General features: G+C 53.2%; 1 protein-coding gene across 9 annotated transcripts in view; it reads right to left on the reverse strand.

Annotated features, from left to right (window-relative positions):
* The window catches only part of CIT (citron rho-interacting serine/threonine kinase), a 177,282-nt gene that overhangs the window by 86,282 nt on the left and 68,782 nt on the right, over positions 1 to 22,218 (reverse strand). For all 9 annotated transcript variants that reach the window (XM_062181903.1, XM_062181905.1, XM_062181904.1 and 6 more), the window contains 3 exons: positions 18,542 to 18,725; positions 1,346 to 1,451; positions 281 to 424 (listed from right to left, as the gene is read on the reverse strand). In XM_062181903.1, the coding sequence (XP_062037887.1) occupies positions 281 to 424; positions 1,346 to 1,451; positions 18,542 to 18,725 (434 nt within the window). The remainder of the gene's footprint in view (positions 1 to 280; positions 425 to 1,345; positions 1,452 to 18,541; positions 18,726 to 22,218) is intronic.

Below are 22,218 nucleotides of genomic sequence, written 5' to 3' on the forward strand. Positions count from 1 at the left end.
TAGGGCCACTTGCCGCCACGGCCACTGACTCCCATCTCAGGCTCCAGGCGGCCTGCGCTCTGCCCGGACTTCCTGCTGGGAATGGCTCAGCCTCACGTCCTGGGACCTGGCGCCTGGCTCTCGCTGCTCCGCGAGTCACGGGTCTTGCTTCCCTACACTTCCTCTCTCTACGCTCTGCCGTCGGCTGTGATGTGCCTCATGGAGCCGTTATGGAACAGGATGAGACACACACAACAGGAAGTGCCACCTCCAAGGGAAGGGGGCTTCGGGGGAGGCTCACACTGCATTCTGTGATGTAGGTAGCAAGGTCCTGCTCCAGGAGGGATCTCTGAGTCTCAGAGGCCTTCAGCTCCACCTCCTTCTGACTAAGCACAGCCTCCACCTCTGACACTCTCCGATGTAACCGGGTCATTTCCTGCTCCATCTGCAACAAACACATCGACAGGTTAAAAGGGCCCGCAGAGGCTCGCCGGGAGCAATCAAATCGCAAGTAGCCTCCGAAGCCACATGGTGGCCCGGGCTATCGCTAAGTCGCCAGAAGCTGGGATGTGTGCAATACCATTGCTTCTTCGCCCAGGAGTGCGCAGTTCTTCGTAAGGACAGTCACCGAGTGCTAAGTCACTCCTCTCATCCAAGTCTCGCTTCACACTCGATCACTTCTCTAACCCAGTTAGCAAGGAAGTCACAATCATCTTTTGTCACCTGTGTGTGTGTTTTGGTTTGGTTTGGTGTGGATTTTGGTTTTTGCAGACGTCACTTTAACTTTATCCCAAATCCATCTTGGTTCCCCCCCATCGCCTTGCAAAGATCTAGAGGACAAATCCAGGACAGGGCAAGGAGTTATGGGTGCGTCTGCCCTCTTAGGAGTCCCAGGCAAGCAGTGACTGCTATCAGTCTCCAAAGAGCTGCCTGCGGCAGGAGCAGTGAGCGTTAGGAGGCGCTGAGCATAACCAACACAGTGGCCGCAGTGACAGTGCAGGAGGGCTAAGAGACTACGAAGACGGACTTCGCATCACTCAGTGCAGATGGGGTGCATCTCAGCCACAGAAGAGGGCCCGGCCACCTGCCGGAAGCAGCACACATCTGGCTGGCTCACGCTGAGAAACGGGGCCGCGTTAAATCCAGGGCCTCCTCGGGTTAAGATTTAAAGGATTTACAGCAACGTCAAGGCCCGAGTGCATCTCCCTCAGAGCTGCTGGAGGCGCGACTTCGGCGAGGCAGGGAGCGCCTCGCTCTCTACGGATCAGGTGGCTCAGTGCCAGCTGCAGCCCCGGGCGGCTCCCTTGGCATAGATGGACGGGAGGATCCTGGAGCAAGGAGGGAGGCCGGCTGAGGCAATAAATACCTTGTGGCACTTGTCCTGAGAGTCCTGCAGCTCTTTGCTTTTGATGAGAAGTTTCTTTTCCATCGAGCTAGTCTTGGCAGGGGAGTCCAGACTCGACACGACAGACCTAGACAGAGGAAAACCGGGGTCAAGACGGCTGGCAGGTGGGCCCGAGATGCCACCGAAGGCCATCAGATGCTGCGGTGGAGACCATGGCCCTGCCAGCATTCCGCTGACTGGAGCAGCTTCTAATGGCACTAGAGCCACAAGGCAGGCAGGCAGGCGGAAGGAAGTGAGAACTCCGGAAACAGGTGGACCTGGTGTAACTTCAGTTGCCACCGACAGCCTCTCTGAGCCTCAGTTTGCACATCCGTAAGGTGGGATGATAATAAAGCGCCTCCCACACGGGAGAGTGTGATCGTGAAACGCACACCTTCACTCAATCACTCACTACGTATGTATAGTGCACCTCTTCTGTTCCAGAAACTGTTCCGGGCACTGGCATGAAGCAGTGAACAAAAGAGAACACATCCCCCTGCCCTCTTTGTGCTGACCATCTATAGAAAGCAGACAGCAGGCGTCGGCAGACACATAAACAAGAAGGTTACAGGTGACGGTAACTTCTGTGAGAAAACAGGACGATGGGATACCATAGAGGAAATGGGGCTGGGCTTGTTTTAAGCAAGGGTGACCAAGGAAGTCTTCCTGGAGGAGGGGCTATTTGACCTGTGATATGAAGGATCAGGTGCTGGCCAACAAAGTGCTGGAAGGAAACAAGTTTCAGAAAGAAAGGAGAGCAAATGCAAAGGCCCTGAGGCAGGCCAGAACTAACACAGCTGGATGCTGATGCTGCGCTAATCAGAGTATTGTTTACCAGCCAGTTTGATTCTTCATACTTTATAAAAATGCTAATGCAGGGGGCGGTGCTGTGGCACAGCAGGTTTGAGTCCCCGCTGCTCCACTTCCAATCCAGCTCCCTGCTAATGTGGCCGGGAAGCACTGGACGGTGGGGTATGATGGTGCAGTAGGCATTGTGGAGCTGTGGAGTAAGCTGCTACCTGCCACACTGGCACCGCACCACTCAAGTCTGAGTTCCAGATGTTCCACTTCTGATCCAGCTCCCTGCTGATGAGGCCAGGGAGCAACAAATAATGGTCCAAGTACTTGGGCTCTTGCCACCCACATGGGAGACTAGGATGGAGATACTGGCTCCAGGCTTCAGCCTGGCCTAGCCCCAGCTTTTGCAGCCATTTAGAAAATGAACCAGCAGATGGAATCTCCCCTCCCCACCTCTGCCTTTCAAATAAATACATAGAAGTTTTAAAAAAGAGAAAGAAAGTAAGTTATCAACCAAGGTGGTGCCCCTCTCTGGTTGGTACTCCGGGTACAAACACTGGGATAGGTGAAGGGCAGGACCAAGTGACAGCTGCAAGGGTTCTTACACATGCAGGGACCAGGCCCTCGCTGCCCCACAGTGCTGCTGTATCATCTTGCTCCCAGGGTTGCAGGAGCTGGCTGTCCACGACCAGCCTGCCTTAAAGAGTTCCTTGGCTAAGAGAGGTCAGCTCTCTGCAGCATTGCAAAGCATCCCTCCTGGGCAGCACCTGGCCCCGTGACAAGGGTGGGCAGGATGGTGCTGGCCCTCTACACTCACACACAGCACAGCCAGGTGAGTCAATACGCAGAGGCGCGCCGTCCTGCTCCAGACCTGACCCTGCCAAGCACCAGCTGTGACCTCTCTGAACCCCCATCTCCTCATCTAGACAATAGGGGTAATCCTCCACCTGCTGCTTGTGGGGACTAAAGGGGACAAGGCAGCAAAGCCCTGAGCACAGCACCTGGCACAGCGAAGGCTCACGTACATCACCTGTTACTATGATCCTTGTCATTTTCATCATGATTGCCCAGGCAAGCTCACAGAGAGCACGCGCCTCACAGGCCTGAAACAGTTGCCTGAAACGGGAGAACTCAGGGCTGAGCAGGCTCTGTGCTGCTGGTCAGGTGCAGACAAGTGCTGGTTATTTGCAGAGAGGGCAGCGGGGATCAGCATCCAGAAATTAACTTTTTGGAAAAATTTCATGTTTGCCTAAAAATGTTAACCAAGTTCTACACCTCTCACCAGCCTGTTTTCTGCCTAAATGTATTCAACATACACACACACACGCACACACACACCCACGCCCGGGCTTGTGCACACACCCACACCCCCACACACACCCATGTGCACACGGGCACAGGCACCCACGCACACACCCCCACCCATGCATGCACACACACCCACGACCCCACATACACATGGGCGCACACGCACACAAGCCCTCTTCTCTGTACGAGGCGAGATGGCTGCTGGGCATGGCCTGGGCTTTCCTTCACCACACCCCTTATTTCTGAAGGTGCTCTGGCAGGTGGGCTGCAGAGCAAGGCCCATTCCCCACAAGGAGGCAGGGACAAGTCAGACTCCAGAGCCAGCTGCGCATCGCACAGTCACATGCATGATGTGCATGGCAGACGACAGCACGGGCCACAGCTCTCTGCGGCCTAGGCACAGACGGGCACCCTTTTAGGAGAAGGGGCACCCAGCCGTGTCATGCGCGAGGGTGAGGGTGGGTGTGGGAGGGGAGTCGCAGCTCGGGAGGCTTCCCGACACGTGGTGGGCAGGCTACAGAGGTGTTTCACGTTTGAAACGTGCTGCTGTGGGAGCAAAGCAGATTGCTGATTCACAAAACGCACTTCTAGGTCACTCGTCAGCAGAGCCCAGAACGCAGGCGACATGTGGCCCCACCCGCCGGGGGCCAACTCTTTCCTTCCGCTGTTTACATGATCTAAGTACAACACATAAGAGCACTCCAGGATAAAGACACTAAAGAAATCATTCTTTCTCGGATAAATAAAAGTCACATTAACAAAAAAAAAAAGAAAGAGAGAAAGAAAGAAAGAAAAAGCTACAGTAGGAAAGCAGTGACCAGCCTTGGCTTGTAGCAGCAATTCCTTCCTGCAGGATGAGGCCAGGAGTCGGGGGAAGGAGATGGGGGAAGGCCCATGGTCATGTTCTGTGACCTCCAGGCCCCGGCCAGGCTGCGCGGCAGAATCGCCTGAAGAACTTTTCACAAATATGAACGTGCGGGGTCCACCAGGCCCATGACCTCTGCGACAGGCACTCCAGGAGTGCGGCCCAGGCGGCAGCCTTTCTGTTAGGCTCCTGAGTGACGCTAATGTGTAGACAGGACTAAGCTCTGAAGTGCCTGCCACTTAGGGTTAGGCTTTTCAAACTCATAGGGTGGGGCGGGCGTGGTGGCACAGCAGGTGAAGCTGCCACCTGCAATACCTGACATTCCATGTCAGAGGGCTGGTTCAAGTCCCTGCTGCTCCACTTGCAATCCAATTCCCTGTTAACGTGCCTGGGAAAGCAGTGCAAGTTAGCCTGAGGACTTGGGCTCCTGCCACCCATGTAGGAGACCCGGATGGAGTTTAGGGCTCCTGGCTTCAGCTTGGCCCTACCTCATTCATCTTGGCCATGTGGGGAATGAACCAGCAGAGAGAAGATCTCGGTCTCTCCTGTCTCTGTAACCCTGCCTTTCAAATAATAACTTTTTAAAAAGAAATACAAAAACCCATCTTCCCTTAAAACAAAAAATTCACCGGAGGACTAGTGTAAGCATTCGGCTCCACGCGGCATTTGGGCCAGGCCTTCTCATCCCGGTGCCTTCTGGTCACTCTGAGTGGGAAGCCAATTTTGAAAATAATCACGGCAGGGTAAGAAGTTCAAGATAAGACACAGGTGTCAGAGAGTGATTAAACTGTATTCTACTAAAGTCAATTAAAATAGACAACTTCCATGAATTCCGATACAAGAAATATACTACAGACGCATTTGGTTCAACCTACAATACTTGTATTCTACTTCTTTTTCATAGAGACACTTAGGGTAATGCGAGTCCTAGCCTCAGTGGTTTGCTCTTGGTGTGCATTTCCAAAGGAACCAGAGCCATGCACACCTCCGACAGGTATGCTGGAGTAGTACCACAGTCCGTTTCTCGGCTAGGACTTTCATTAGCCCTCCTTCTGACTTTGAAAGCAATAGCAAATTAGTGCTGATAATTGCATTATTCTGGGACTGACCACAGTGTCAATCGCTGCTTGAGAGCTTCAATCCAAGGCTGGCCTCCGAGCCAGCAGACTATGACCAAATACAGCCCTAGGCTCTTCAGGCAGCAACTCCGCTGGTCTAAAATCATCTTTAAAAGCGCCACTTCATCAGGCATGGTGTTATTTAAAGAGCTGATACTAGTGTTGCTTTAAGGCATGGTATTTTTAAGAACTGATACTATTGTTGCTTTAAGGCATGGTATTATTTAAAAGCTGATACTAGTGTTGCTTTCAGCAACATGTTTTTAAAAACTCCTGGAACCGGCTGCAACTCCAAAGCTAGGGGCAATGAGATGCAGAATTACAGTGAGGAAACTATCTAGTGATGAAGCTCCATTGACCCTGGGGGGAGACAGACTCTGCTAACTGGAGACCCTTCCAGAATGGGCCTTTGTTCTCAAAATTCTCAAACGTTAACCATAATTTTTGTTTTAACCATCTCATGTGAGTGTGTGTGTTGAGAGAATAATACATGTAAGAACATAAAAAAGTCCCGCGATCGCATGAGAGGTGCACGTAGACCAGTGGTTCTCAACCAGGGGCTGTTTTGCCCACCCCCACCCCCAGTGGTCTTTGGCACTGTGTAAAGGCTCATTTGGATTTCATGAGTGAGGGTGGGAGTGCTATTAACATCCAGTAGGCAGAGGCCAGAGATGCTGCTCAACACCGGATGCATCACAGGACAGACCCCACAATGAGGATTACCCAGCCCTGGATGTCGACAGTGCAGGCTGGGAACCCCTCCTGTAGAAGCTGCAGAGTAAGGGAAGCTACATCCCTGTCCTCGAGGAAGTAGCACTCTACGAGAGCGAGCTGGGCCACTGCCTCTGTTGCCGGTAACAGTGTCCACTTCCCACGTGCCAGGCACTGGGCTTGGCACTTCATGTGCCACCTCGCTGAATCCCCCAACCATCCTGTGAGATGGGTGTTACGACCCCCTCAGCACCAGGGCCGAGGAAGGGCTGACCTTACAGCCTTGGCCTTCTCCTGCCATACCAGGATGACTTGGGGGGGGGGGGGCAGGGCAGCAGAGCTGGGGACTCAAAGCTGAGGTTGTGCAATCAGCGGTCCGGAATTCAGAGCTCAGCTCTGCTCCTTCTTGGCTGGATGGCACTGGACAAACCGCACAGCAGTGCTGCAGAGGCCGAGATGGGGCAAGGTCACGGGGGAAAGGGAGAACGGGTCACATGGGAGAAGGCGCCCTCTTATCTGTGACTGCTCGTGCTCACTGCAAAGCCCGAGGCCAAGACAGCCAGTGACCCCAGGATATCCACGTGCCTGGTGGCTCCACAGCCCCCTGGAACAGCTCAACTCACACACAAGAGCGCCTGGCCCCCACCCCTCTGCAGCTGGTGGTGCACGGAGGGGACCTGTGCGTGCTCTGGGCTGGCCGAGGTGCAGCACAGTGGAGATGCTAATAAAAGAACAAGCAGGCTGCCCACACACGGCTTGCCTCCTCCTCCTGGCCCCGTGGCAGCGCCTCAGCCAGTTCTCCCCATGGAGAGGAAGAGCACTTCCGAGCAGCGGGTGATGCAGCCGCCCGCCCACACGCAGCAGTGCTGTCGCTGCCAGCACAAAGCCAAGTTTGGGTTCTCCTTTTTTTTTTTTTTTTCTCCAGCTTCTATTTTCTAGAAAAACTTACTCTGAAATCAACATCTCTTCCCGATATACACATCTGATTTATAATTATCAAGGCCCAAAGAGTGTTAGTAGAGGCAATGGTGCATGGGCCGTGAGGAAGGGCAGCTCGGCTGCTACCGCTGCAGAAGGGGGTACCTGTTCCCTTAAAATGCATTAGATGCAACCTAAGATTTGCTCTCCACAGAACTGCAACACTTAAGGAAAAATAATAAAAATGCAGCTTCCCCAATGACACGCCTATCAACAATCCACATAACTCCCCCCAAAATCCTTAATAAAGCTGTTAACAAAATGTTTCTTATCAAAAGAGAACAGAAGCCAAGTATATGTTCTGGGTGCTCATCACCCAGATGGGACAGCTGAGCTCACGCTTGAGGATCGCGTCATCCATCTATTCTCCAAGGAAGAGGACCCTCCACCTGCAAACTACGCCACCAAATCACAGAGCGCACGGATCACAAGTCACACACCTTCCTGACATAACCAAGAATGAGTACTTGAGGCTAAGTCAGGGGAAAGCAAAATTAGCTCAGCTGAGGGCCCCACATTAATTGTGGCCAACAGCACTAAAAATATAGGCAACTGAAGATGTAATATGGTGCAAAAAAAAAAAAGAAAAAGAAAAAACGCATCAGCATTCTGTTTCCAAAAATATATTGGCTTTTAAGATTGAACATTATGAAATTTGTGATCCAACTTTACAAGCCCATTTTAAAATACACAGTGGTGTCCATCAGGAGCACTTGGAAATATCAAACACTCTGCTCCCCCTGAAGAGCTGCAGAGTCCACCTAGCTAACACATTACTGGCACGCGCACGCACGCACACACACACACACACACTGGCACAAGCAGCAGTGGTCTCCAGTTAACTCAGAGCACTTGTTCTGGAATGATCAATACGTAGCTCAAAAGTCATTTATCAAAAACATGCTGTTAATAAAAGTAGAACTACTCACATTATTTTTAATCCAATTGCCACCTCCACACCAATGCCAAGCTTTCTAGGTTAACTTCATGGACATATTTCTACCTCTCGCTGGCATACAGCAACAAGCCAACTTACCTCCCTGGATCCAACCACCTCTCTGCTATCCTCCCTTCACAACAGAGGGGCCTTCATACAACGAGAACCAGATCGTCCATGTCCCTACTGAAAATCCTGCAAAGCTTTCCTGCTCAGTGCAATTGAAGCCAAGTGCAAACCACAAGGTCAAGCTCAAATTGGACCATGTTGCCCATGCATCCCCAAGTCCCAGCTGTCCCCGTGTGCCTTCCGTGCACTGGACAGGCTACGTCTGGCTTCAAGGTCTTTGCCTGGAATATTCTCCACGTTTGTCATTGTCGTGTGGGTAGAATGCTCTCTGTGTAGGCAGGGATTCCAGCCTCTTTGCGTTGTCTGCTATGTCCCCAGTGCCTAGAAAGTGCTTGGTCCATGCTGCCATGGACCAAGATATGTGAATGAGCTCTCAGATACGTGAATGAGCAAATGCATGCCTGCATGACACCCCCCCCCCCCCGGAATGCAAGCTCCACGAAGCACAGGGACTTGTGTCTCCCTGGTAGTCACTGCTGTCTCCCAGCTTCCAGAACAGCACCTGGACCCTATAGATGTTCAGGGTGTCACCTCAGGAAGGGATTCTTCCCCTTAAACGAATACTCAGTGCTCAGCTCAGGAAGGTCGTCCCTAGACACCCCATGTCAAGTGGCCACCTCTGGTCAGCCCCATCGCAGCTCCGATTTCTTCGGAGCCCCGACCACATCTGAAATTACCTCCCGAGTGTTCTCATTTACTTTGGCTTCCCCTGCGGCTTTAGGGCAGGGCCCTCGTCTATCTTGCTCAGGGATGACCATAAGGCCTGAAACGACGTATTTGTTGAGTGAATGAATGAATGGATGCGTGGATGGTGTGGCAGCACTTCTGTGCCCCAGGCAGCTGCGGTTTAAAGGTCACAGTGGGACACACAAATACGAGTGAAAAGTGCATTACGTCAGTGCTGGCACGAAAGAGCTTTCTGGCCCCCGCTCCAGGGATGGCCAGCGTTGGTGTGGGACAGCAACGTCACCACGACACACGCATTCTCCCATCCAGGGAGGCTCAAGCACTTGAAGGTGGCTAGGGGTGCGTGACATCTAGGCTGGGCACCATGCTCCCTTTCCACTGGAACCGGAACCCACCAGAAGCCTCGAGAGTGTCTTAGGCAAAGCGCAGGTTTAACCAACACATCGTGGACTCACAGTCAGAGTTTAGAAATTGGATGGCGATATTAGGACATCTGTCAGGCACCCCACGTGGAGCCAGATTCTCTCAATGGGCAGGAACCAGCAAGATGTCTTTATAAAGCGGAAGCAGGGAGAGAAGGAGAGCCAAAAGCATCCTGTCCCATCTTCACAGCTCTATAACAACCACCCATATGAAACGCACGCTCACTGTGCATCCTGACACTAAGTGCTCTCCACGTCCCCACAGCAAGCCTATCTGACAGACACTAACTGTCGGACGAGGGCGTCGGGGCTGTGAGCTGCTCAATGGCTCGTCCACACGCTAGCAAGCACTGGCACCTAGGGGCGAACACGTGTCCGCTGGATTCCAAAGCCTGAATTTTTATAGTCTGTCCCCACAAATTAAGAATGTTATCAGCTCTGAAGCTGAAAGTTGGGAAAGGTGGCAACCCTCTGCCACCGACGAGCTGCATGAACATAAGAAGTCACCCCAGCCTTGTGATCATCAGTTTCCATATCTGCAAAATGGGGCAGTGGTGCTAGGACCAGATGAGCCCACTTGTCAAGCACTTAAAACAGCACCTGGCGCAGGGTGAATTCTCAGGTGAACCAGCTCTTTCGCCTTCATTGCTTCACAAATCCCTGGGTCCTACAATCCAGCCAAGTCAGAACTGTTAGAGACAGGGTAGGATGTACAGTGGGCTGGAGGCAACCAGATATGGGTCCAAGTCTTAGATCCGGGCTAACTGAACCTTGCGGAGCCTCAGCACCCTCATCTGTGCACCGGGGATAATACCAGCTACCTCACGGAGTGATGGTCAAAGCACTCACATTTAGGGAGATAATGATGCATGTGAAGTATGCAGTACAGTTGAGGGCACACAGGCAGTGCTAGCAGGTGGCAGCTGCCACTAGTGGCTGGGTAAACGGTTCAAGGAGGAACTGGCATAGTCCCTGGCTACTTTGATCTAATTCAACTCCACAAACATTCACTGTCAGAACAAGACGCTGTTTTGGGCAAAGGGAGGAAGACATGGGCCTGGACTCAATGAGCCATGAGCAGGTTGGCCAGACACAGGGGCAAGGAGGAGGTGTGACTGAAAAGGGGGGCTGGGGTCTTGGCATAGCGGACTCGCATACCAAGTTCAGGAGCAGCCATTAATTCTGTCCACATCAGAGTGCTGCTGAAGGTCTCAGCAAGTGAATTACGTCATCCAACCTATGCTCTGGAAGAATTCCACTCTCCGTGGAAGATGGAGCGCAGCCAGGAAAACCCAGAGGCAGAGGAACTGATTAGGAGGCTACTGCAAGGGTCCAGGCGAAAGTCCCTGAGGAGTGCTGGTAAGGACAGAAAGATGGGCATGCACGCAAGGGTCATCCCAGAGGCACAACTCGGAGGATCTGGCAGCTGATGGGATGCAAGACGGAGGCACAAAAGAGCTGAGGACGCTTTTCTCTTGCCTGGAAGCGTAGGCAAAACAGTAGTTTCCTAAATGAAGAAGGCAAAACTAGCACCCAGTGGCTTATGACGGAGTAAGTAGGTCTGCCTATGTTAACAGAGGATGAAGGGTAAGAAATCGGCGAAATAGACGAGTGACGATGGAGCACAAGGGGAGGAAGCCATGGAGAAGTCAAAGTTAAGGTCAAGGAACAGAATGGGATCACCAGAAGGAGTGAGGGTTCAGCCTAGTGGTGAAGATGCCTGCACCCCGTATCAGAGAATCCGGATTTGTTACCTGGCTCCAGCTCCTGGCTCCAGTTTCCTGCTAATGCAGACCCTGGGAGACATCAGATGATGTCTCAAGTAATTGGGTCCCTGCCACCCACGTGGGAGACCCTGATGGAGTTTCCCACTCCTGATTTTGGCCTGGCCCACAGCTGGCTGTTGTGGGCATTTGGGGAATGAACCAATAGATGGGTGGAGGGGAGCACGCATGCTCTCCTAAACGGCGCTACATTCACAGGAATGAGAATGGCAGCCAGAGGGAGAGGGAGGGAAGCCAACTGCTCACGACGTGGAAGAGAGCGACACAGAAGGTTTTATAGAAGAAATGCGGGGGCCGGCGCCGTGGCTTAACAGGCTAATCCTCTGCCTTACGGCGCCGGCACACTGGGTTCTAGTCCCGGTTGGGGCGCCGGATTCTATCCCGGTGGCCCCTCTTCCAGGCCAGCTCTCTGCTATGGCCCAGGAAGGCAGTGGAGGATGGCCCAAGTGCTTGGGCCCTGCACCCGCATGGGAGACCAGGAGAAGCATCTGGCTCCTGGCTTCGGATCAACACGATGTGCCGGCCGCAGCGGCCATTGGAGAGTGAACCAACGGCAAAAAGGAAGACCTTCCTCTCTCTCTCTCTCTCTCTCTCTCTCACTATCCACTCTGCCTGTCAAAAAAAAAAAAAAAAAAAAAAGCTGGATTCCAGCAAGGATCCGCCCCATGCCACAACCAAAAATATGGTTGTACTGATGGAAATAGAGAATGAATAAGGTTGGGAATCATTTAAAAAAAAAAAAAAGAAGAAGAAGAAGAAGAAATGCGGGGATCAATGGTACCCCATTGGCCAGGCGAAAGCCACTGGATGTGTGTGATGGCTGCTGGTGTTAACAGGTGGCTCTGGAGATGGTGGTTTGCATGGCGCGGTAAGGGAGGAGAAAGTGGCGGCAAGTGCAGGCCATTCTTTCAGGAAGTCTGTCAGAGGTCAGGAGGTGAAAGGCAAGGGAAGCAGAAAGAACTCAGAGAAACCCGCTGAAGCAAAGCAAGGGTTGCCAAACTGGCGCGGAGCTCGGAACACGCAGCAGCGCTCCGTCAATGGCTGCCTCCTTACGGGATCCGAGGCAACCATGCAAATGAGATGTGTAGGCCAGCACAAAACGCGCTTGCCAGATCTTTGGGAGCCTCGTCTTCAGGGCTGGGCTGGGACCGTTTGGATTAGATTTCCTAAAGGTACCTTTCAGACAAATGAGAAGGCGGCAGAACGGCCCTGCCAGGGCTGCAAGGCAGGCTCGCATAGTCTAAATAGAGCACAGACTAAGGCGAGCAGGAGAACAAGACGTGCCGAAGAGAAAGAAGGACGAGCAAGAGGAGTGAAGAACACACAACACAGAGGCGAATGCTAGACTTCTGATCCAGGGGACGGCTGGAGCAGAGACAACACAGAGCATGGAGTGCAGTCACCGTGGGCAGGAGCCACGGAGGGTCTTCACCCCATTTGGGCAATACAGCAGATGCACGCCTTCAGGTGCCAGAAAAGATCCTGGTTTTGTTGCTATTTAGAAAACTGAATCACAGATGAGAATCTTTGCCATAGGGCTCTGGGTAGCAGACACAATGACAACGAGGCTTTGGCTGGATGTGAGAAGGCAAACAATTTTTAAGGGAAGATCCTCCGATCACCCAAAGCACTTCAATTAAAAGGAGAGTTCAGGCCGTCTTCCACTGGAACAAGCCATCCCAGGATGGACAGGAAGCAACCAGAATAGCAAAAGGTAGATAAGAACAAAAGTGGAAGCCGGCACCATGGCTCAACAGGCTAATCCTCTGCCTAGCGGTGCCGGCACACTGGGTTCTAGTCCCGGTCGGGGCGCCAGATTCTGTCCCGGTTGCCCCTCTTCCAGGCCAGCTCTCTGCTGTGGCCTGGGAGTGCAGTGGAGGATGGCCCAAGTCCTTGGGCCCTGCACCCCATGGGAGACCAGGAGAAGCACCTGGTTCCTGCCTTCGGATCAGCGCGGTGCGCCAGCCGCAGTGCACCAGCCGCGGCAGCCATCAGAGGGTGAACCAACGGCAAAGGAAGGCCTTTTTCTCTCTCTATCTCTCACTATCCACTCTGCCTGTCAAAAAAAAAAAAAAAAAGTGGATCACGGGGTCACCCACAAATTCAGAGTTGAAGCCAGAAAAATGACTGGGGTCCATTCACCAAATGCTTACTCAGCAGCTTGTGTATGCTCAGTCAGGGAGCAGGGGGAGAATGAGGTCCACGTAGTTTCCTGTTCTTGCCAAGCTTACACTCTGGCCCAGGAGGACTCTGAGGGAAGAGGGCAGCTGCGTGCCTTTACGTGTGGACACACACGCACCAGGTAAGACTGCCTGAGAAACTTGCAGAGACTGAAAACAAAACCCAGCACTTAGACCTCCTTGTCTCCTGGCTCGCTACTCCCCACAACGGGCCTCCACTTGTGACAAGCACATGAACCTGAGCACCAGACACGAATGTCCTAATTCCTCCTGCCTGTGGCATTTATACTTAGCGGCACAGCACAGCACAGCAGCTGAGAGATCTATCGTGCCTGGGTTCACGCCCCAGCTGAGCCACTCGGAGCCACGTGACCTTGGCCAAGTTGCTTAATCTCCTCCATGCCTCAGTTTCTCAGAGAATGATGGCTTCCTCTTGGGCAGTTCAAATGAGCTCATCTTGCAAGAGTCTGCTGCAGAGTAGGGACCCCAAAAGGGTGACCTGTTCATGTCACTCTGCCCACTGGAAATTCTCTCCACTGATTCGAATCCAGTAAAGCTGACCCAAACATTACCTCCCATGGGCACACTCATTAGCTCGGTTTCAGCAGACATCTTTACTGAGCGCCTACCATGTTCTGTGTTCCAAGAAAACCAGCAGGATTAAGACCCAGCACAGAGACCACAGTCAACTTCAGGGACTGGACAGACGTGCCATGGCCAATCATCCTGCAGCTCAGCAAGAACCCTGAGCCAGCACTGCCCGCTCCGTGTCTCCCATTGAACTCTGCTGTGTTCTCCTCTCCCACAGCAGTCGGTGCCCAGTCCACACTGGGATATTCTCCCCCAGGGGGGGTCTGCTCACGTTCTCCAAGCTGTTTCACTCCATCTGCTTTGACTTGCTCAGCTTGATGGGAAGGTACCCAGCCTGGGACTGGCCTTCTCTTTCTGTCCTCCCCTCATGTCTCCCCAGCGACCACCTCTGCCAACAGGTATTTGGCAGCTGCACATCAACCCTTGTGGTTGGCCAGGATGCATAAGCATCTATAGAAGGAAACTCTGGGGCCTTAGAAGCTGTTTTTTGTTTTGTTGTTATTGTTATTTTTTGGACAGGCAGAGTGGACAGTGAGAGAGAGACAGAGAGAAAGGTCTTCCTTTTTTGCCGTTGGTTCATCCTCCAATGGCCGCTGCAGCCGGCGCAGCACGCTGATCTGAAGCCAGGAGCCAGGTGCTTCTCCTGGTCTCCCATGGGGTGCAGAGCCCAAGCACTTGGGCCATCCTCCACTGCACTCCCAGGCCACAGCAGAGAGCTGGACTGGAAGAGGAGCAACCAGGATAGAATCCGGCGCCCTGACTGGGACTAGAACCTGGTATGCCAGCGCCACAGGTGGAGGATTAGCCTATTGAGCCACAGTGCCGGCTGAAGCTGGGTTTTGAGCCAGACACAACTTCGTCTCCCCAGTTACTCCTGAGTCCTTCCCATGCTACTTGGCAGACACAGAAGGTCACCACATGTACACAGACTAGCATATCAGCAATAACCAAGATAACTAATGGCGAATGCGTATCGAGGCTTTTCCTTTTTCCAGGTTTTAGACCAAGTGCTTCACAACGCCCTCCCCCACCAACAGCCCTATGAGAAAGGTGTCACTGTCATCCCACTTTGAGAAAACTGTCGTGCAAAGAAGCCCCAACAAGAGCAAAGAAGAGGCACCAAGCAGCGGTCCTCTGAAAATCTGGGAAGGCAGTGATGGCGCCCAGCCTCCACTCCTCCAGTGAGTCTGAACAGCTGGCTTCATCACCACGTTCTCACACCCCTCAGGAGGAAAGGAGAAAGCCCTGAGTCAAAGGAGAGAACCTCCTCCCCCAAAACAGCCCCTCCACACCCTGCCATCCCACAATTCTCAGTCTCGCCCAGATCCCACTGTTCCTCCAAGATCCCCAATCTCTCCAAAAGCACCAGGCCAATATGTGAGGAAATAACACAGACATAAGCACAACTGGTTTACCCCTGGCAGCATCTATGCTGAAGGTTTGGAGAAATGCATTGCCACATTGAGTGAGTGCTTACACGGAGCACCCCTCAATCTAGCAGGGAGGAGGGAGGACCTAAAGAAATACACCCCACGCTGCCAGGGAAGGGAAGAACACCCAGATTTCAACCTGCAACTGCTCATTTGTTACTGCCCTACTATTGTAGAGTTCAAGCAAACAGGCTCAGAGAACACCCAGGCATTCAGAGCTTGGGGATTTGGCTTGGGTTATCATCAGTTAAAAAGGGAAAGAGGCACTGGACAGGTACTCCCCAAAAAAGCTACCTTGGCCATAACCCCACCCTGAAGTCAACCAAACCTCTGAGCTCTTTAGAATCTCTCCCACTTCCACCATTGAATTCCTACTGTGCTTCATCCACTGAAACACTGAGTTCAAGATGCTGGCTAAGCCCAAAATAACGATGCACTCAATGGCTGACTCAAAAATAGTCCAGAATCCCCCAAGATAAAGGACCCTAAAAGGTGAGGTCTGATCACATCACTGAAGTCATTCTCACTGCCAGAGTCTCTATGGAAATTCCTCACTCATTCAGCTGCACCTCTTAACGTTTCATTCAATTCCCTGGTTACAAGCCTGGGGTCAATTTACCAAGCCTAGCACAGCAGCATCCGCAGTCTCCTTGGTGGCGTCAAGAGTGAGTAGCAGCCCAGTTTTCTCAGGTAAGCAACGTGTGTCCATAAAAACCTGTGATGCCCGAAACAGGGAGTGGGAGGATGACAAACCCAAGAGGAAACAGAGGTCGCTGTTGGCAAAGGTGGAAGCCCCAGAAAACGCCCTTCCCAACCCAAATGAACTTTATCACTTGTCAATAGAACGGTAGGAGCTGCTAAGTAAGCTCATCACTGCTTCTCTTTGAGCAGGTGACCAACTTAGCCCAATCCAACATGCCCAGGGTCATGGGCATCCAACAGGTGGCGTGCATTTCTACAACGATGCTGTAGGTTTTGCCCACAGCAGACGTAGCCAAGTCCCACAGTGACATCATGCGACAAAGCAGCCAGATGAAAGGAAATCTTATTGACTCCAGCCTCAAACTGCCATGGGAAAGACCGTGAAGTTCCCCCAGAAATAGAACTATTCTCCTTCCATCTTCCACGTAGGGAGGAAGGTTTTGTTTGCACAGACTTTGGCTTCTTTTTGTTGTGCTTTCATGAGCATCGTATTAAACATTCTGCCGGGGCACGAACACCTCTCATCTGATGGTCTGGAGGTAGATGTTTGAACTATCAAAGGTGAAATAGCAAATCTTCAAATGCAGCAAATATAAACACAAGGGGGGGGAGGATCATGAGCAAATCAGGTCAACAAATATTTATCCAGTGCCTGGGCCTGCACGCTGAGAAGCCCCTGTCAGAGAGCTCCCTCAACTGAGCTCTCAGTGAGAAGCAGAAAGATGCAATTAGAGTCTTCCCGAAAAATAAGCAATTAATCACACACTGCCTCTGATTAATTGCAGTGCCCCAAATCCTCCACATCACTCTCCCTGTGCCCCTGAAATCTAACCGCCACCCCCACCCCCCAGCCCTCACTGGCTGTGCCGGTCACTGGCGCCTAAGCGAGTGCCCACTCTGACCCCGCTGGCTCAGGCCTAACCAGGACCGGACTCCCCACGCAGCTCCATCTCGTCTGTGACCTTCAGTGTGCTGCGTGTGTCAAGGTTACGCTGCCCACTAACCAACCATGCATCCCTCAGCATCGGGCCTCTGCCTCCTTCCACCTGCTCTGTGCTAGCGCACAACCCCCCAGCCCTGCCGGGCCATCTCCACTGCCTCCCGTGGCACATTCAGCAGCTACTTAGCTTGCTGCCTCTCCTGCCGCCATCCACACTGCTTTGGGCTCTTAGGGCAAATCTGCCCCAGAGGCACATCCAGCACCACCAAAATCCAACCTGTCCTGTAAACCCAGGCTGCAGGCAAAGGAGAAAAGGAAGACTACCCCAACATCAAAACCCCTCTCACATCTGATCCCAGCCGACAGTCCCATCTCATATCAAATATCCAGTTCCCCACAACAATCTGGAATCTTTTCAGGAACATTAGTGTCAAAATAGCACCCATGGGGAGACACCATCCAGGAACCAAGGAGACATCCCTTCAAATCCATGTCTAAGCTCCAAGCACACCAGCTAGGGAATGCAAGCTGTCAAGGAGATCAAATGCTGCTGTCTCCTAAGTGGGCAGCAAGTAAGCACTGAATGCTAACCACAAGAGCTGCAAAGTGAGGCAGCCAGGCCGGCGGGGGGGTAGGACCTTCCTGGGGAACTTGCTCTGCTGAAAACAGAATGTCAGCGTACCCTGCGGGAAGCGAAGCAATACCCTGAGCTCCCAACCCGTACAGGCTGCTGCATTTCACAGAAATTCCAAGGGGCTGGCGGCCAGGGCCCTCCAATCCCAAGTGCTGCCTGTGCTAATGCATTGTTCGACAGCTTTTATGAGAACGCAGGGAGACCCACCAGGTCAGGAGGCTCAGAGGGACGTCTCCATGTCCATGGTCAGTCTCCCGGTTTGCTGGCCTGTTTGCTTCCTGCGAAGCCCAGTTTCTGTGAATCAGTGACTCGCCCCGGCTACATCACACTCCCGCCTGGCGGCTCACGGCAGTGGGGCTCAGAGAGGCTCGGCTGCCAGATCCCTGATCTTGCAGCATACTTGGAGAGCAGCCGAGCTCCATCTCTGAGAGCTCTGCTTCAGCCACTTGCAGCTCAGTTAAAGCCATCGGGAGACCTTGAGCTTATGAGACACAGGGTTTTCAAGATTACCTCCTCCCCCCAACCCCGGGCTTTCCGATACAGCCAAGATAGCAACCATCCACCCACCTGAGACAGACACACCGAAGGATACACAGATGGACAGCTCGTCCTAATTCCTGCCCCCTTCTCCTTCCACCCAGGAGCTGCACTGCTAGAAATCTCCCACTATCTCCTCCCCTCTAAAGAAGAGCAAAGACGGAAAAACTAACCCAAAGTACCCAGTCGACAATGACGATGCGGTGGGCAGGAACAGGTACCCTACACATCGCAGAATGAGAATACCGACAGCCGCCCACACCGGAGCCCAAACAGGTAGCCGGCTTTCCAAACGCAGGCTCGCCAGCGCTTCCTCCCCTGCACTCTCCCCACCTCCCAGCGCGGCCAGCAGCCACCACCGCCAGCTTTGGCTCCTTATGCCTTTGCCTCAATGCAGGGCCCTTGAGAAAGTCTGATTTCCACTTACTCAGATCTACCAAGAATCCCCAGCGCCTTGCTGTACGCAAACCCCACGAACGGCAGTTCTTCGCCCGAGAAACCTGAGGGGCTCAGCTGGCACGGAGACGAGGAAGCCCACGAATTCTTCTCTGGTTCATCAAAATTGGAGGTGTCATCGTCAGACTGGAGGGTGGGAACGAAGGGGGGTGGAGCTGGTTGAAGAAAAACAAGAGAGATGGGGGAGAGAGACAATTCAGAGGGCTCCAACAGTGTTGCGGAGAAAGCGTCTTACTCCTCCGGCGCTGGCGACAGCACTGCAGCGCCTGCTTTCAACCCAGCTCCTCCTCGCTCAGGCAGACCCAGCCCGGGCTCCTACAGCAACAAGAGATTAACCCCTTCCCTGCCAACATGGCCACCAACCCGCAGACAGAACGCCGTCCTGGCCGAGGTAAACTGAAGCATCAACTCAAACAGGTCACTCGCTGCATCCAGAGAACTTGGGCAACTCGCTGGAGCGAGCCCCCTCCCTGCGGATCTTTCCGGAAGACTTCCCCGGGAGCAGCCGCGGGCTACTCCGGGATGCCGGACGACCTGCGCCTATTTGCTCCCTCTCCCAGCCAGGTGTACATCACTGGCAATCACAGCTGAGATGGAACTTCTACCTCCTGCGCCTCACCGGGACTGGGAGGGAGAGCGGCGCGGGCCGGGGCGGCCCTGCAGTCTGGTTCGTTAGCCTCCGGCCGCGACCACTCGGGGACCCGAGCCCCACTTTGCTGCGTCCCCTGGTCCCGCTGCCCGGCGCCGTAGCGCCCCCGGCCGCCGCAGTTTCGTCGGCACGAGGCGGCTCCGGGCGGGTCAAGTTCCTGCGGGAGATTTACAGCTCCCCTGCGCGCGCCGGCCGGAACGCAGGGGCGCACAACTGCGGCACGCTTCCTACCTCGCCAGGGCAGCTCTCCCGGCGGGGGGCGCCTCACATCCTCGCCGCTTCCCGCCGACCCTGGCCCGTCCGTCACCAGGACGCGGCCCGTCGCGGGGGGCTCCCGGGGGCGTCTCCGGCCAGAAGCGTTACCATGGCTGCGGGCCGAGGCGTCCGGGCGCGCCGGCCGGGGCGAGTGGGCGAGCCGAGCATCACATCCCCCGCAGTGCAGGCTGCCTGCTCCCGGCTCGGCTCCGGCAGCAACCACACCTGGCTGGGGCTGCGTGGCAGGGGCCGGTGCCGATCTGAGTGACAGAGCAGCGTGAGTCACGGCCCGCCAGGGCTCGCTAGAGCTCCCCCTAGGACACTTGTCACAGCCCTCAGCGGCCCGCACCTCTGCTTAACTCCTCGTGTTCTGGACCAGGCTGGGTGCCACATATGAGCAGCAGTCTGTTTTCTGCGTACAGACTCAAAAGAGTCTGGCTGTTTGCAAAGTTCCCCGATGACAACAGCATCCCGGGCGGCGGCGCAGGGAAGGAGCCCAAGAATGTTCTCAGAGCCCCAGGTGCACCCAGGTGAGATGGGAGGGCGGAAGAGCGCACGCGGAGAACTATTTAGCACCTCCAAGCTCTCTCAAGGGAATTTACATCTACATGCTGAATACTTTACAAATCAGCTGATGCAAAGGAAAATTAGATTGAATCCCTTGTGTACTTCCACCAGCGCAGGCTCAACCCCAACCTGATTCCGATTCCCTAACACTTTGTTTTTTAGAAAAGAAATGCATATATACATATATATGTATATATGTGTGTGTGTGTGTATATATATATATATATATATATAATCAGGTTCTGAAAGATGTCCATCCCATAATAAGAAAACTCAGCTGGAGACTGAGGAAATTTATGGCGAGCCATGTGCGGCTGATACGAATATGGAAACAGCCGTCAAGGACACACACCCTGAAATCTGAGTTCGAATCCCGGCTCCGCCATGCACCAGCTGAGATCCCGGGAGAGTCACTCCAACTCTCTGAGCCTCAGCTGCCACAAGGGACCAACTACCTCCAAGGGCCGCTGAGGGGTTTCAACAATCTACAAAGTGCTCAGCGCGGCTATTGGCGTCCGGTGAACACCCCTTAAAGATTAGCGGCTTTCGCTGTTAACTCTTGCACATGCGAGGCGCAGGTTCACGCCAGCTGTTCCGTTAGGGGAGGAGAGGGAGACACGGCGAGTGCGTTCCTGCCCGAGGCGCGCGCACTGCACACCGCGCGCGCACTGCACACCGCACGGCAGGTGCGTGTTTGTGCTCGACCTTTCACTCCTAGGAGCAGTTTAACCCCCTGTCTACTCTCCACTCACCTCATCTTCAGCAGACTAGAATAGAAACTCCACTTCTGAGTGAGGACTGCGATCCATAGAGAGGTAGGAGCCACCCTCCGTGAAATAACTGATCTGAAAGTTCCACCCTATGAAGGAAGGTTCATGTGTGCAACCCCGCCACGCTGAAAGCCAGCTTAACGCGGTCAGGATTAGGAAAGGAGCCAGAGAACCTTCAAGCTGAAAGGATGGAGAGTCAACCCGAAATACTCCAGCCGCTAACAGGTGAACTCTTCACCCTCAGATCAAAAGCTGGGGACCTGGGGGAGGTTCTCAGCGCAGAGGGGAAGGCGCCGGCAGCCCACAGCAGAGAACCTTGATTACTAGCTAACTTCACTCCTCCTGACTCCAGCTCCGGCTTCCAGCCAGTGCAGACCCTGGGAAGGCCCTGCCACCCACGTGGGAGGCCTAGATTAAGGCCCCAGTTTCAGCCCAGCTGGTGTACCAGCAGATGAGAGCTCACATGCTCTACTTCATCTCAAATAAATAAAGTTTTGGTTTAAAAAAAAGGGGCCTCTGGACAGGTCATCAGTTAAGCACAACAGGAAACTGAAAAGAAGGGCTTCTTAGGGCTGTGTGTCAGCTGAGGACAAGCCCTTTCATGGCAAAGAAATGGGGCTGCTGGTGAGAAACTGTCACCGCAGGCAGGCAGCTCCGGCTACCGTGTTCTGTTCAGGGTGGGGGGAACTGCAGTTCAAGAAATTAACACGAACTGGCCTAGGCTCACTCCAGGAGTCTGTCTCACTCTCTCTCTCTCTCTCTCTCTCTCACACACACACACACACACACACAAAACAATCCCTATTACAAATGAGTTTACAATAAAAAAAAAAAAAAGTGGAAACTAACAACTACCTGTAACAAGGGTAAACAAACCACTCAAGGGTATGAACAGTGTGAAGGAGCAGCAACAGACACCAGAAATGGAGAGCTAGCCCTCCAAAACCTGCAGATGGAAGATAACCTAATACAGACCATGAGATAAACTGTATTACCAAGGTAAATAAGTAGCAAATCTAATTGACAAACAAGACACTTTAGAAAACAATCCAGCACATTTGAAAGGAATCAAACAGAGCTTATAAAAAAGAAAAGAACTGTTGTTGAATGTAGAGTTAAAAACTCACTGGATGTGTTAATAATAGATTAGGTACAGCTGAAAAGAAACTTAGGGAACTAGCAGTTTGATCCAAGGAAATCACATAGATCCATGGTACTCAAAGTGTGATCTGCAGCGGGCAGTATCAGCATCGTCCAGGAGCTGGCCAGAAATGTAAAATCTCAGGCCTGCCCCATACCCACTGGATCAGCACCTGCACTCCAACACAAGCCCTGGTGGCTCATGAGCACACAAAGTTCAAGAAGTGCTCATACAGAATCCAACAAGCAGACAGAAAACCTGAGCAG

The sequence above is a fragment of the Lepus europaeus genome, chromosome 23 (genome assembly GCF_033115175.1).
Source record: "Lepus europaeus isolate LE1 chromosome 23, mLepTim1.pri, whole genome shotgun sequence".
Classification (NCBI taxonomy): domain Eukaryota; kingdom Metazoa; phylum Chordata; class Mammalia; order Lagomorpha; family Leporidae; genus Lepus; species Lepus europaeus.